We start from the raw sequence: 12790 nt of genomic DNA, 5'->3' as shown, positions 1-12790 counted from the left end.
AATCCTACAAAAAGTAGTGGATACGGCCCAGTCCGTCATGAGCACCATTGAGCACATACACATGAAACATTGTTGCAGGAAAGCAACAACCATCAACAGGGACCCCCACCACTCAGGCCATGCTCTCTTCTCAGTGAGAAGGTAGAGGAGCCTTGGGATTCCTGCCACCAGGTTCAGGAATATTATTACCCCTCACCCATCAGACTCCTGAACCAAAAGGGACAACTTCACTCAACTTCACTTGCCCCATCATTGAAATGTTTCCACAACCCATGGACTCACTTTCATGGACTCGCTTTCAAGAACTCTTCATCTCATGTTCTCAATATTTATTGCTTATTTATTTATTAATTATTTTTGTATTTGAACTGTTTATTTATTGAACACTGGTTGAACGCCCAAGTTGGTGTGGTCTTGCATTGAATCTACTGTGGTTATTGCTCTATTATGGATTTAATGAGTATGCCCACAAGAAAATGAACCTCAGGTTGTATGTGGTAACATGTATGTACTTTGATAATAAATTTGTTTGAACTTTGACTAATTTACAGCAGCATTTGACCACCATCTCATCTTTGGGATGTGAGAGATGCACCTAGCAGAACCCGGGTGGTCCCAGGGAGAAGGTGCAGATGCCACGGTGATTGAAAGTTCCCGAGGTCCGGGTGTCACACCAGGTCCCCGGAGCGTCAGGCAGCAGGACAAACTATTGCACCACAATTCTACTTTCTTAAGAATTGTGAATGTTTGTAGGCTTGGACTGGAGAGCATAGCACTTCAGGTGCTCTTTTTATTACCCCCTAAGTTTTAAGTTGCTTGTATTTACATAATACGTTTAACAAAAAGAGTATTCCCAAGCATTGGTTGTAGAGATGGCGGAGTGGGTTATGTTTTGACTGCTCCATTAATGTCCAAGGTTTAGGATAAGCTACAGCCTTGTTTTCCCTGTGCTTGGGGTAAGCTAGCAACTGTAGAGACACAAGCCTCTATGTTTCAATAGAAGGCTATTTAACTATCTAGTACTGCTTGTGGGGCACGTGGACAGCCTCATATACCCACTCCCCCATCAATCTTTCTTTGAATGATCAAACACCATCCCCATCCTGACTGTCTCAACCTCTTCTCCCACAACTGACAGTAGCTTTCCAGTGAGAGTTTTCCTTCATGACAGCCACTGACCTCTTAACCTGGATGGCAGCCGGCCAGGAAATGGAGTAAAAGATTCAACGTTACGTACGTTTGTCATGGTTACCATAACCCCTTCCCCACGCTAGCATTTTAAACTCACCTGAATGTAACCTCAACCCTGCATTCACGTGGACACATTCTCACCTTTCACTCTCATCAGGAATGATCTACGTGTGTCTTAAAACATTTCAAGACACATTTGTCACTCTGAGGAAGAGAGTTCCAAAGTCTTCATCTTGTATTAAACGGATGACCCTTATTTTTAAATGTTGACATCTTGTTCCAGGTTCATCCACATACTTCTAGACCCCTCAGAATTTATTGCTTGTTTAATCAAGTCTCTCTTTCACTTTTCTAAACCTCAGCAGAAAGAAGCTAAACCTGTCTCACCTTTCCTCAGACGACAACCTGTCTATATCTGTTAACGTCCTCAGAACTGTTTACAATATATTAACATCCAGTCTTAACTAAGAGAGCAATCCTGTGTACACTACTCCAAATGCGGTCTCACCAATGCTTCATGTGACTGAAGCTCTCGATTCCCTGTATAATTGAAACTAACAATAGATTGGTCACGCAAAGTGAGTTCTCTGCACAATCTATATTTAGATCAGAGATCTAAAAGAAATGGGCCAGAGTGATTATCTGTGCATGGAGCCAATAGAGAAGGGGAGAGATCTAAAATGGATATTTTTTACATCTGTATTTACGTACTTGAGAGACAGACAGCCTATAGAAGTGAGGCAAAGGAGCAGTGAGGTCGTACACCATTTACAGATTGCAGAGGAGAGTTTATTTGCTGTCTTGGGGCAAATTAGGGTGGATAAATCCCCAGAGCCTGACGAGGTGTTTCCTCAGATCCTATCAGAACCTAGTGAAGAAATTACAGGAGTTCTAGCAGAGATATTTTAAAAAGCCCTTGGGCATAGGTGAAATGCTGAGGTTTGAAGGACAGCTAAAATCATTTTGTTGTTTAAGAAAGTTTCTAAAATAATTATAGGCTGTTGAGCCTGACATTAATAGTAGGTAAGTTATTGGAAGGTATTCTAAGGGACTGGATATGTAAGTATTTGGATAGAAAGAGATTGATTAGGGATAGTCAGCATGGCTTTGGGTCTGGTAGGTCGTGTATAACCAATCTTTTATTTTTCGAGGAAGCTACCAGGAATATTGTTTACATCAACTTTAGCAAGGCCTTCAACAAGGTTCTGCATGGGAGGTTGGTCAAGAAAATTTGGTCACTTGGTATTCAAGATGACATAGTAAATTGGATGATACATTGGCTTCACAGGTGAAGCCAGAGAGTGGAGCCTTTCTTAAACAATAAAATAACATTCGCTATCCTTCAATGGTTGCTCTCTGACCGGAGACCTGTGACTAGTGGAGTGCCATAGGAATTGGTGCTGGGTCCATTGTTGTTTGTCATCGACATCTACAATCCGAATGATAATGTGATAAATTAGATCAGCAAATTTGCAGATGATGCCAAGATTGGTACGACATTGCCAAGACATTGGCAAGGCCTAATTTGGAGTATTATGTGCAGATAAGGTCAACACTCTAAGATTGAAAGAGTGCAGAGAAAATTTACAAGAATGTTGCCAGGGCCTGAGGATCTGAGTTATAGGGAACGGCTGAGTAGGTCACAACTTTATTCCCTGGAGCAAAGGAGGATGAAGTTATATTTGATTGAGATGTATAAAATTATGAAGGGTATAGATTGGGTAAATGCAAGCAGGCTTTTTCCATTGAGGTTGGGTGAAACTAGAACTGGAGGTCATGGGTTAAGGGTGAAAGGTGAAATGTTTAAGGGGAATATGAGGTGGTATTTCTTCCCTCAGAGGGTGGTGAGTGTGTGGAATAAGCTGCCAGCAAAATCAATGGATGTGGATTTGATTTCAACTTAAGAGAAATTTCGATAGGTACATGGATGATAAGGGTATGGAGGGGTGTGGTCCAGGTGCAGGGAGTAGTCAGTTTGGCACAGTCTAAATGGGTTGAAGGATCTGATTCTGTGCTGTACTGTTCTGTGACTCTCGGTAATAAAGTGGAAATAACAGTATTGCATGTATTCGACAATCAATCTTCCCGGCATATAATGTAGCTGCTCTAGTTTTAGATGATGGTCTGCAAACTCGCATGAATAAACTGTGCCTTCAGTTGAACATCTAGCCAATAAAATGCCAAGTTGTAGGCTTTTGTTTCTGATACAGGTTTTACTCAAAGAATGGACATTTCTATGGAACATTCACTATATTGTGGATAGCCCAAAAGGCTGGTTACTTTGAGGTAACATCTGGAGGTGCAGATCATACAATTAGCAATATTTGCATTTTCAATCATATTATTTGATTTAAGTCCCATCAAGGCTGGCTGGAGATGGTTTCCCTTCTCACCATATTCAAGTCTTTATAATTACAATCCATTTTCTCTGTGAAGTTTTTACTTGCATTTCGAATAGAATTCGGCTCTGTCCAACTGTTGTAGTTGCACGGAATATTAATAGCTTTCAGGCCAGAATAGAGATTGATCTGGATAAGCATGGACTTTAGTGAAAACTTGTAATAATAAGATTTGGTTTGGGATGATGAAGCTGTATTGTGTGCTTACAGATTCCACCGAGGTACAGCCAAAGTATGTCAAGGATGGAAAACGATATGGACGAAGAACGGCGCCAGAATTTCAGGATTCACTGGAGGAAGTTACTGGCACGGCACCAAAGTCCGATGGACGGCAGCCAGAACACAATCCTTCTGGGGATGATATTGAGGTGGGATGTCTGAAATTCCTATTTGTGCTGCAGCTACATTTTCAGCCCAGAATTTATTTGTGAACATGCCTTTTGTATGTTCAAAGGTCATTCCATTTCCTGAATGGACTGAGATTAAGAAGTAAGAAATAATTTATCAGACTCACATTTCTAATTTAGAATCTACTGTGTTTTGGCAGAAATTGGTAATATGCCTCACATTCAAAGGGTGACCGTCCAAATTTTATTTAACATTATATTCCAAGTCCCCTCAAAAGCACTGTACTTGTCGAGGATAAATGAACATCTGCATCAAATATAGTATTGTATCGTGTTCCAAACTTTGTAAATGATGACATTGATCACTTCTTTTGGAACAAGAAAATGTTCTATGAAGTAAAACAGATTGGTGCAGCATGTAGTACTTAGCTGATGCGCCCTGATTAGGTCATAAATTAGCTACTGGATTCCAGGCTTCACAAGGCCACCTGGAGAAGAATTAAAATTGTAAGCCAGCCCACAATTTGTAAGTGAATTTCAGAGATTGAATGCAATAAACTAAAGGGGGAATGGAGTGTAACACAGTGACAGAACTTGTACCTCCAGTGCAGTTTGCACTTTCTCCTCGTGACCACATGAACTTCCTTCTAGTGGTGTAGTCACTTCCCAAACTCCAAGTACCGGTAAGTGATATTACTATGTTAATTGGCCATTCTAAATTACCCCTGTGGTATAGTCATGTGGTAAAATTTCATGGGAACGTAAGGAGTAAAGGTTGCAGTGTTAATTAAAAAGGAAATGAGATTGCTTGTGAGCAAGCATAGATTTGACGGGTCAATAGGCCACCTATGTCACATGGAAATGGGAAATAAATAAAGGAAAATAAACATTAATCTTGCTGAATGTTGCAAAAAGATTTCTCGCATAATGGATAACCTACTGAACTAGCCACTGAATTCAGCAATATTGATTGCAACATGGGGGTTTAAGTGCCACCACGGGAGCTGGGGAATTTAAGTTCAAATAAATACATCTGGAAGAGATTAAAGATTGGCCTTATTTGTCACATGTACATTGAACATGCAGTGAAATGCATTGTTTGCATCAACGACCAACACAGTCCATGATGTGCTGGGGATGGTCCACAAGTGTTAACATCTTTCTGGTGCCAACACAACTTACTAACCCTAACCCCTATGTGCTTGGAGTGTGGGAGGAAACCAGAGCACCCAGAGGAAAATACCACATGGTCACAAGGAGAATGTACAGACTCCTAACAGGCAGCAGCAGGAATTTATATTGTGATCTTTCAGTTGGTGTTGTACAGCATTATTCTAATCTCTATACTACCATACTCTTCCCCCTCCCCCTTAAGCTAGCTTCATAATGTTAATGATTAAACTATTGGATTACTGTTACCAACACATCTGATTCACTTGTATCCTGAAGAGAAGGAAAGCTGCTGCCCTTACCTAGTCTGTAGGTGACCCCCCCCCCCCAACATGATGGAGTTTTGTGTTCTTAGAAAATAGCCTGTATCATGATTTTTCAAAATACAAAGCCACATCATCCACACATGCAATGTGACATAAAAGTTAGGAATAAATGTTTATTTACATTTTATAAAAATAAATTCAAAGAGAAAAAGCTTTATTCCGTATCTTAAATTTTTGGTTTGTGATTTGTGAGTTCTGTAGGGGTGAATTTCAGTTATCAGGATGGCTGTGAAATGGGGTTACCCATAGATAGGGATTCCATACCACCCATGTGACCTCAGCGTTTCAGAGATGGGCAACAAGTGATGGTCTTTCCAGTGGACCCCACATCCTACATCCCATCATCACTAAGGAAATAGCAGAGAGAATATCACAGCTGGCATACTTGTAGAAACAGTCCTAAGAACCGTCCAATTATACAGTAATAGTAAGATTTATGTAGCGAGAATCCATCCACATGATCAAATTGGATATGAGAATCTGCAATGGGGGAACTGAATATCATTTCTGTACAATCAAAATATTGGCAGCAGTAAGAACAGATGTGTAGATTTTTACTAAATGCAGTTAGATCTACTTAGTGCTTAAATTTAGGAATGGACTAGATACCAAATGGTCTGAATCAAATGTGTCTTTTAAACAAGTCTTGATAGTGAATAAAGACATACACTGTAACAGGGCTACATTAGGGATGTTGTATCAGTAATAGAGACCAAGGACAACTAGAATTCCTGCATGAAATAAGATGCTTAAATGTTGCAACTTGGTTGTTAAAGCAACACTGGCTGTAATTAGTTGACACCAGTACATGTAGATTATCAGGGGACTATGTGGTAACGCTGTGTACTTGTGCCACTTTGTGTTTGCCTAGTTGCTTCACTGCTGTAGCTTTTTTTTGGTTAGAAGCTTGGCACCTCTTAATTAATATCTAAACTCCATGAACGGTAGGCTGTAGATATGGTTGCATGGTTATACTAAAATATGAAATTAAATTTGGAGCTCAGTAATCACCATACTGACATAATGGTGAAGGTCTCATCTGATGTACAAAATTCTGGCAATCTGATTTTACAAATAAATTGCCCAAGTCAATGTCCGGACTGCTTTATTCACTGTCTGAAATAAAAATAGTAAATGCTGGAAATCAAGTTGGTCGGTCAGCACATTTTTGTTTAAATCATTGGAGAGATTTAGAAATAATTTAAATTGGTCTTGGGTAATCATGTTAATTAGCAGTGCAATCAATGGAAAAGCAAAACACTGCAGATGCTAGGAACTTGAAATAAATCATAAAATGCAGGGAATACTCAGCAGGTCATTCAGCAGCCGTTGACAGATAAATGGCTAATGTTTTAGGTTGATAATATTTCCTCATTCTCCCTTTCAACAGATGCTGTCCGGCCTGCTGAATATTTCTAGCATTTTAATTTGCTAAACCTTCATTCAATATTTGGATATTGTTGGATCATTTGCATGTACTGGATGCCAGATAAAATATTAGAGTAATATTTCATTGGAAAGCACAATGCAGTGCATTAAAGAGATGAAACTGAGAAGTGAACAAGATTTATTGGCTCCAGTATATGTGGCTTAATACAATATTATGATTTTGAAGAGCATTGTACCAGATAAGCCAAGTTGAAAATAGTCCTCTCAGTTGAAGAAGATTTATCTTTGAATTCATCATGGTACGTTAATTCATTCATAAATTTTCCCCATTTATGGTTTGAGAATAGCCAGCAGATCTACTGTATTCCCTTATTATTTGAATGGTGCATTTGCAACTGACATGCTGCTACACAGCATGCTTTCCAGATCCTCCAGTAAGTGTTGAGATCTCATTACTGATTTTAAAAAATTCCAACAAGACTAATTTGGAGCGAGAACAGGTCAATCTCTACCCATTTCTTTTACCTGTTGCTCACTGGCATATGTCATGAAACGTGTTAATTTTACAGCAGCCGTACAATAAAATACATGATAAATAAATATAGAGGGGAAAAAACCTGAGTTACATCAAGTATATATGTCTATTAAATAGCTAATATAAAATAAATAGTGTAAATAACAGAAATTTGGAAAGTAGTGAGGTAGTGTTCATGGGTTCAATGTCCATTTAAAAATCGGATGGCAGAGGGGAAGAAGCTGTTTCTGAATCACTGAGTGTGTGCCTTCAGGCTTCTGTACCTCCTTCCTGATGGTAACAGTGTGAAGAAGGCATATCGTGGGTAGTGGGGGTTCTTAATGATGGACACTGCCTTCGGAAGGCACAGCTCCTGGAGGATGTCTTGGATACAGCAGAGGCTGGTACCTATGATAGAGATGACTAATTTTACTAATTTTATTTTATTTCAATCTCGTACAGTAACCCCCCCCCCCCCCCCCCATTAGCAGACAGTGATGCAGCCAGTCAGAATGCTCTCCATGGTACATTTGTAAATGTTTTTGAGTGTTTTAGTTGACAAACCAAGTCAGCTCAAAACTCCTAATGAAATATAGCTATTGTCTTGCCTTCCAGGAACTTGAAATTGCTCGCTCTCTCCACTTCTGATCCCTCTGAGAATTGGTTTGTGTTCCTTCGTCTTGCCCTTCCTGAAATCCACAATCAGCTGATTGGTTTTGCTGACATTGAGGACAAGGTTGTCGCTGTGACACCACTGGGCTAACTGGTGTACCTTGCTCTTGTATGCTTTTCAATCAGGACTGTAGGAACGATGGTGGTAAATGCTGAGTATAGTCAATAAATAGCACCTTGACATAGGTATTTACATTGTCCAGGTGATCCAAGGCTGCATGGAGAGCCACTGAGATTGTCTGCTGTAGACCTATTGTGATGATAGGCAAACTGCAGTGTGTCCAGGTCCTTACTGAGGCAGGAGTTCAGTCTAGTCACGACCAACTGCTCAAAGCATTTCATCACTGTAGATGTGAGTGCAATTGGGCAGTAGTCATTGAGGCAGCTCACCCTGCTCTTAGGCACTGGTATAATTGTTGCCTTCTTGAAGCAGGTGAGAACTTCCGACTATAGCAGTGAAAGATTGAAAATGTCTTTGAATACTCCCACCAGTTGGTTGGCACAGGTTTTCAGAGCCTTACCAGGTACTCCATCTGGCCCTGCTGCCTTGCAAGGGTTCACCCTCTTGGAAAAACAGCCTGACGTCGGCCTCTGAGACAGATCACGGGGTCCTTGAGTGCTGCAGGGATCCTCATAGCTGTGGTTTTATTCTCCCTTTCAAAGGAAGCATGAAAGGTGTTGAGCTCGTCTGGTAGTGAAGCTTCGCTGCTATCCATGCTATTAGGTTTCACTTGTAGGAAGTATTGCCAGAATTGACATGCATCCAGTGTTGCTTCCAACCTCTCCCAGAATTGTTTCTTGGCTCTTGAAATGGTCTTCCACAAGTCGTACCTGGCTTTATTTACAGACCTGGATCGCCGGACTTGTATACCACAGGTCTAGCCCTCAGCAGACTACGAACCTTCTGGTTCATCCATGGCTTTTGATTTGGGAATGTACAGCAAGTCTTTGAAGGCACACACTCATCCATGCAGGTTTTAATGGTTGGTGACAATTGTGGCATACTCATCCAGTGTTGAAGATGACTGCCTGAACACAGTCCAGTCCACCTGATTCAAAGCACTCCTGTGTGTTCCTGGTCCAGACCTTTTTGGTCATCGTTACTGGTATTGCAGTTTTCAGTCTCTGCCTATACTTGGAGTAGAAGTACAGCCAGGCGATCAACTTTCCAAAATATGGGCATGAAATAGCACAGTAGGCATTCTTGAACACAGTGTAACAGTTAATCATTTTTAAGGTTATTTTTAAGACACCTCAAACTTCTCCATAACTCGTTGTCGTTGTGGCTATCCCTCGAGGTCAAGGATGATGATCTTCATTCCTTTTTCACAGAGCGAAGACGCCTGTGTGTGTATTTGTTTAACATGTACTTGATGTTGCACTCCAAGAAGCACACGATACTTCACAAATCAACCAACCGATTCCAATGGCACGGAAACCACGACGATTGGAGCTGATGGATTTGTTGCAGCATTCATCCGCCTTCACAGCCGTTGAGTTCAAAGTAACTTCGTCTGCCTGTTCCACTGTTGAGGTCTTGGTTGGATTGTACTTTGTCAGGGACCTCACCCTCGACCTTACCACCATGTGTGACCGTACCAGGAGCAGAGCTCCAGACGGCATCGCTCTCGGGATCTCAGGACCACACAAGCTCCTCCACCACGACAAGGTGACAGTCCACAGAGAAGTCTCCATAACTAATGCAAACTGCAAATGCCTCGTCTCACTCTACCTTGTCAGCCTGTTATATTTTTCTTGTTTTGAGGGGAGTGATCTTGCTGTGTGTGTTCTAACACTTCCTGTGTGTGTTTAGAATTTTATTTGCTAACAGGATGTAGATGTGGCTTCATTCACTTCCCATCCCTCCTGCCCGTGATGGAAGGTGAATCACAAAGATGTGTGCTGACACTACTGTTGAATGGATAAGAATCCGCATCTAACAACTGTGGGATCATATTTCCAAGTCTGAACCTACTGTATTGGACCTGCTGTCCAGAGTCAAAGTTCAAAGTAAATTTATTATCAAAGTGTATATACTTTGATAATATAAAATTCACCTTCTTGTGGGCAATCACAGTAAATACAAGAAATACAATAGAAAGACCACACCCAACAACAGGACAGGCAACGACCAATGTGCAAAAAAACCCAAACTGTGAAAATACAAAAAAAGTGATAATAATAATAATAATAGAATAGTCCAGAAGTTCCTAGCAATTGAGAAATGCTTGGCTGTACCTGTACCTCAGGTTTTACCAGCTTGAACTGAAAACAATATAATGTGTTATATTGACTACAAAAAAGCATTTGATCCTGTCCCACACTGCAGGTTAATACATGAACTACATCCCATACTTGTGAAATCTGATGAAGCATAGGGTGATTATAGTACACCAATCTATTAACAAAAAAAGAACAACCACCAATATCCAAATAAACGGAAGCATTTGCCAGCGTGACACTAAGCCCACTGTGGCTTTGTCGAACTTTAACCCCGCTCTCTGAATCGCAGAATCGAACAAAAATTGGGTATCAAGTCAGAAACAAGCAAACAAATTATACATGGACAATTTGAAATTGTACACTCCTTCATCAATAAAGCTAAAGCAATTAATTCAAATGGTAGAACTGTTTTCTAAACCTGTAGATATAAACTTCGCAGTAGATAAGTGCAGAACATTAAACATAAAGAAAGGTGCAATGGAGCTAGTGGAATATAAAACAGAGCAGCCGGATACAACACAACTGATGGATGAATGTGAAATATATAAGTATCTGAGATATCAACCAGCAAAGAAAATAGATCATAGTGTGATAAAGGAAAAACTTCTGTCAGAATTTACTTCAAGGTTTAAGAAAATCTGCCAAACAGAGCCCAATTGCAAAAATATAACAAGGGCAATAAACACTTTCGCTATAACCGTATTAGTGTATTCTTTTGGTATAATATCTTGGTCTGAAACTGAGCTAGAAACTTTGCAAAGAAAAATAACTGAAATGACAAATTTTAGAAAACACTGTGTACACTCGAACACAGTTAGATTAACACTACCTAGGACAGAAGGAGGAAGAGGAATAACTGACATTAAAAAATTTACACAACGGTCAGATAAGACTTCTAGGGATATATATTTTTAAAAATGAAAACAGGATTCAGCACTTGACATGAGCGTATGCAATTCTGATGAGACGTACACACCACTAAACTTAAATGTGAGCACGACCCAGAAAAATGAAGAAATTATCACTGTAGAAGGAAATGTTAACCAATGGAGGGACATGACCCTCCATGGAAGGCGTCCAGGAATGGACAGGAGGAGGAGTATAGGAAACTGATACAGGACTTTGTGATATGGTGCAACTCAAACTACCTGCGTCTCAATATCACCAAGACCAAGGAGATGGTGGTGGACTTTAGGAGATCTAGGCCTCATATGGAGCCAGTGATCATTAATGGAGAATGTGTGGAGCAGGTTAAGACCTACAAGTTTCTGGGAGTACAGTTAGACGAGAAGCTAGACTGGACTGCCAACACAGATGCCTTGTGCAGGAAGGCACAGAGTCAACTGTACTTCCTTAGAAGGTTGGCGTCATTCAATGTCTGTAGTGAGATGCTGAAGATGTTCTATAGGTCAGTTGTGGAGAGCGCCCTCTTCTTTGTGGTGGCGTGTTGGGGAGGAAGCATTAAGAAGAGGGACGCCTCGCGTCTTAATAAGCTGGTAAGGAAGGCGGGCTCTGTCGTGGGCAAAGTACTGGAGAGTTTAACATCGGTAGCTGAGCGAAGGGCGCTGAGTAGGCTACAGTCAATTATGGAAAACTCTGAACATCCTCTACATAGCACTATCCAGAGACAGAGAAGCAGTTTCAGCGACAGGTTACTATCGATGCAATGCTCCTCAGACAGGATGAAGAGGTCAATACTCCCCAATGCCATTAGGCTTTACAATTCTACCGCCAGGACTTAAGAACTTTTTAAAAGCTATTATTAATGCTTTTTGAGATAGTGATTTAGATGCATATCATATTTTTTACTGAGTTAAGTATTGTATGTTATTAGTTTTGCTACAACAAGTGTATGGGACATTGGAAAAAAAGTTGAATTTCCCCATGGGGATGAATAAAGTATCTATCTATCTATCTATCTATCACATGATCTGATCAGACTAGATGTTGACAAGGAAGCTTCGAAAGCCTGGCTCAGAGTTGGAGACTTCTTGCCAGAAACAGATGGGGTTCTCGTGACGATCCAGGTTAACACCAAAATATATCAAAATACATAATAAAACACCAACAAATTCAAGAGAATAAATGCAAAAATATCAAGAGAAATCAGAAACAATCCAACACATTACAGGATCCTGCAACAGTTTAACCGAATATGATTAATTATACAGGCACAATCAGATGGCGAACATCATTCACCAACACCTTGCTTTAAAATACAAACTTAGAAAAAAGACACCATACCTTACTATAAATACAAGCCTGATCGAGTTTTAGAGTCAGAATCCTACAAATTACATTATGACCGATCCATTATTACAGATCGGACAATCTGGATAAAATATTACAGGATATACAAGCAAGAGCAATTTGCTTAATAGATTCAGCCACTCCAAACACACGACATATAGAAACCAGTAAGTGAAAAACACCAGAAATATGTTGAATTAAAAGAGGAAATTGAAAGATTTTGGAACATGTACAGTGTATACATTGTCCCAATAGTAATATCTACAACTGGAACCATCCCAGAGACACTACACAATAGCATTAAACAAA

General features: G+C 40.2%; 1 protein-coding gene across 5 annotated transcripts in view; it reads left to right on the top strand.

Annotated features, from left to right (window-relative positions):
* Nucleotides 1-12790, top strand: part of nin (ninein (GSK3B interacting protein)) — a 149149-nt gene that overhangs the window by 53939 nt on the left and 82420 nt on the right. For all 5 annotated transcript variants that reach the window (XR_012098225.1, XM_073039827.1, XM_073039825.1 and 2 more), the window contains exon 4: nt 3801-3958. Coding sequence is in view for 4 of the 5 variants with exons in the window: in XM_073039827.1 (XP_072895928.1) it covers nt 3801-3958 (158 nt within the window). In the remaining variant the exon portion in view is untranslated. The remainder of the gene's footprint in view (nt 1-3800; nt 3959-12790) is intronic.

The sequence above is a fragment of the Hemitrygon akajei genome, chromosome 3 (assembly GCF_048418815.1).
Source record: "Hemitrygon akajei chromosome 3, sHemAka1.3, whole genome shotgun sequence".
Classification (NCBI taxonomy): Eukaryota; Metazoa; Chordata; class Chondrichthyes; order Myliobatiformes; family Dasyatidae; genus Hemitrygon; species Hemitrygon akajei.
The sequence above is the reverse complement of the archived record's forward strand: the minus strand, read 5'-3'. Positions and strand labels throughout refer to the sequence as shown.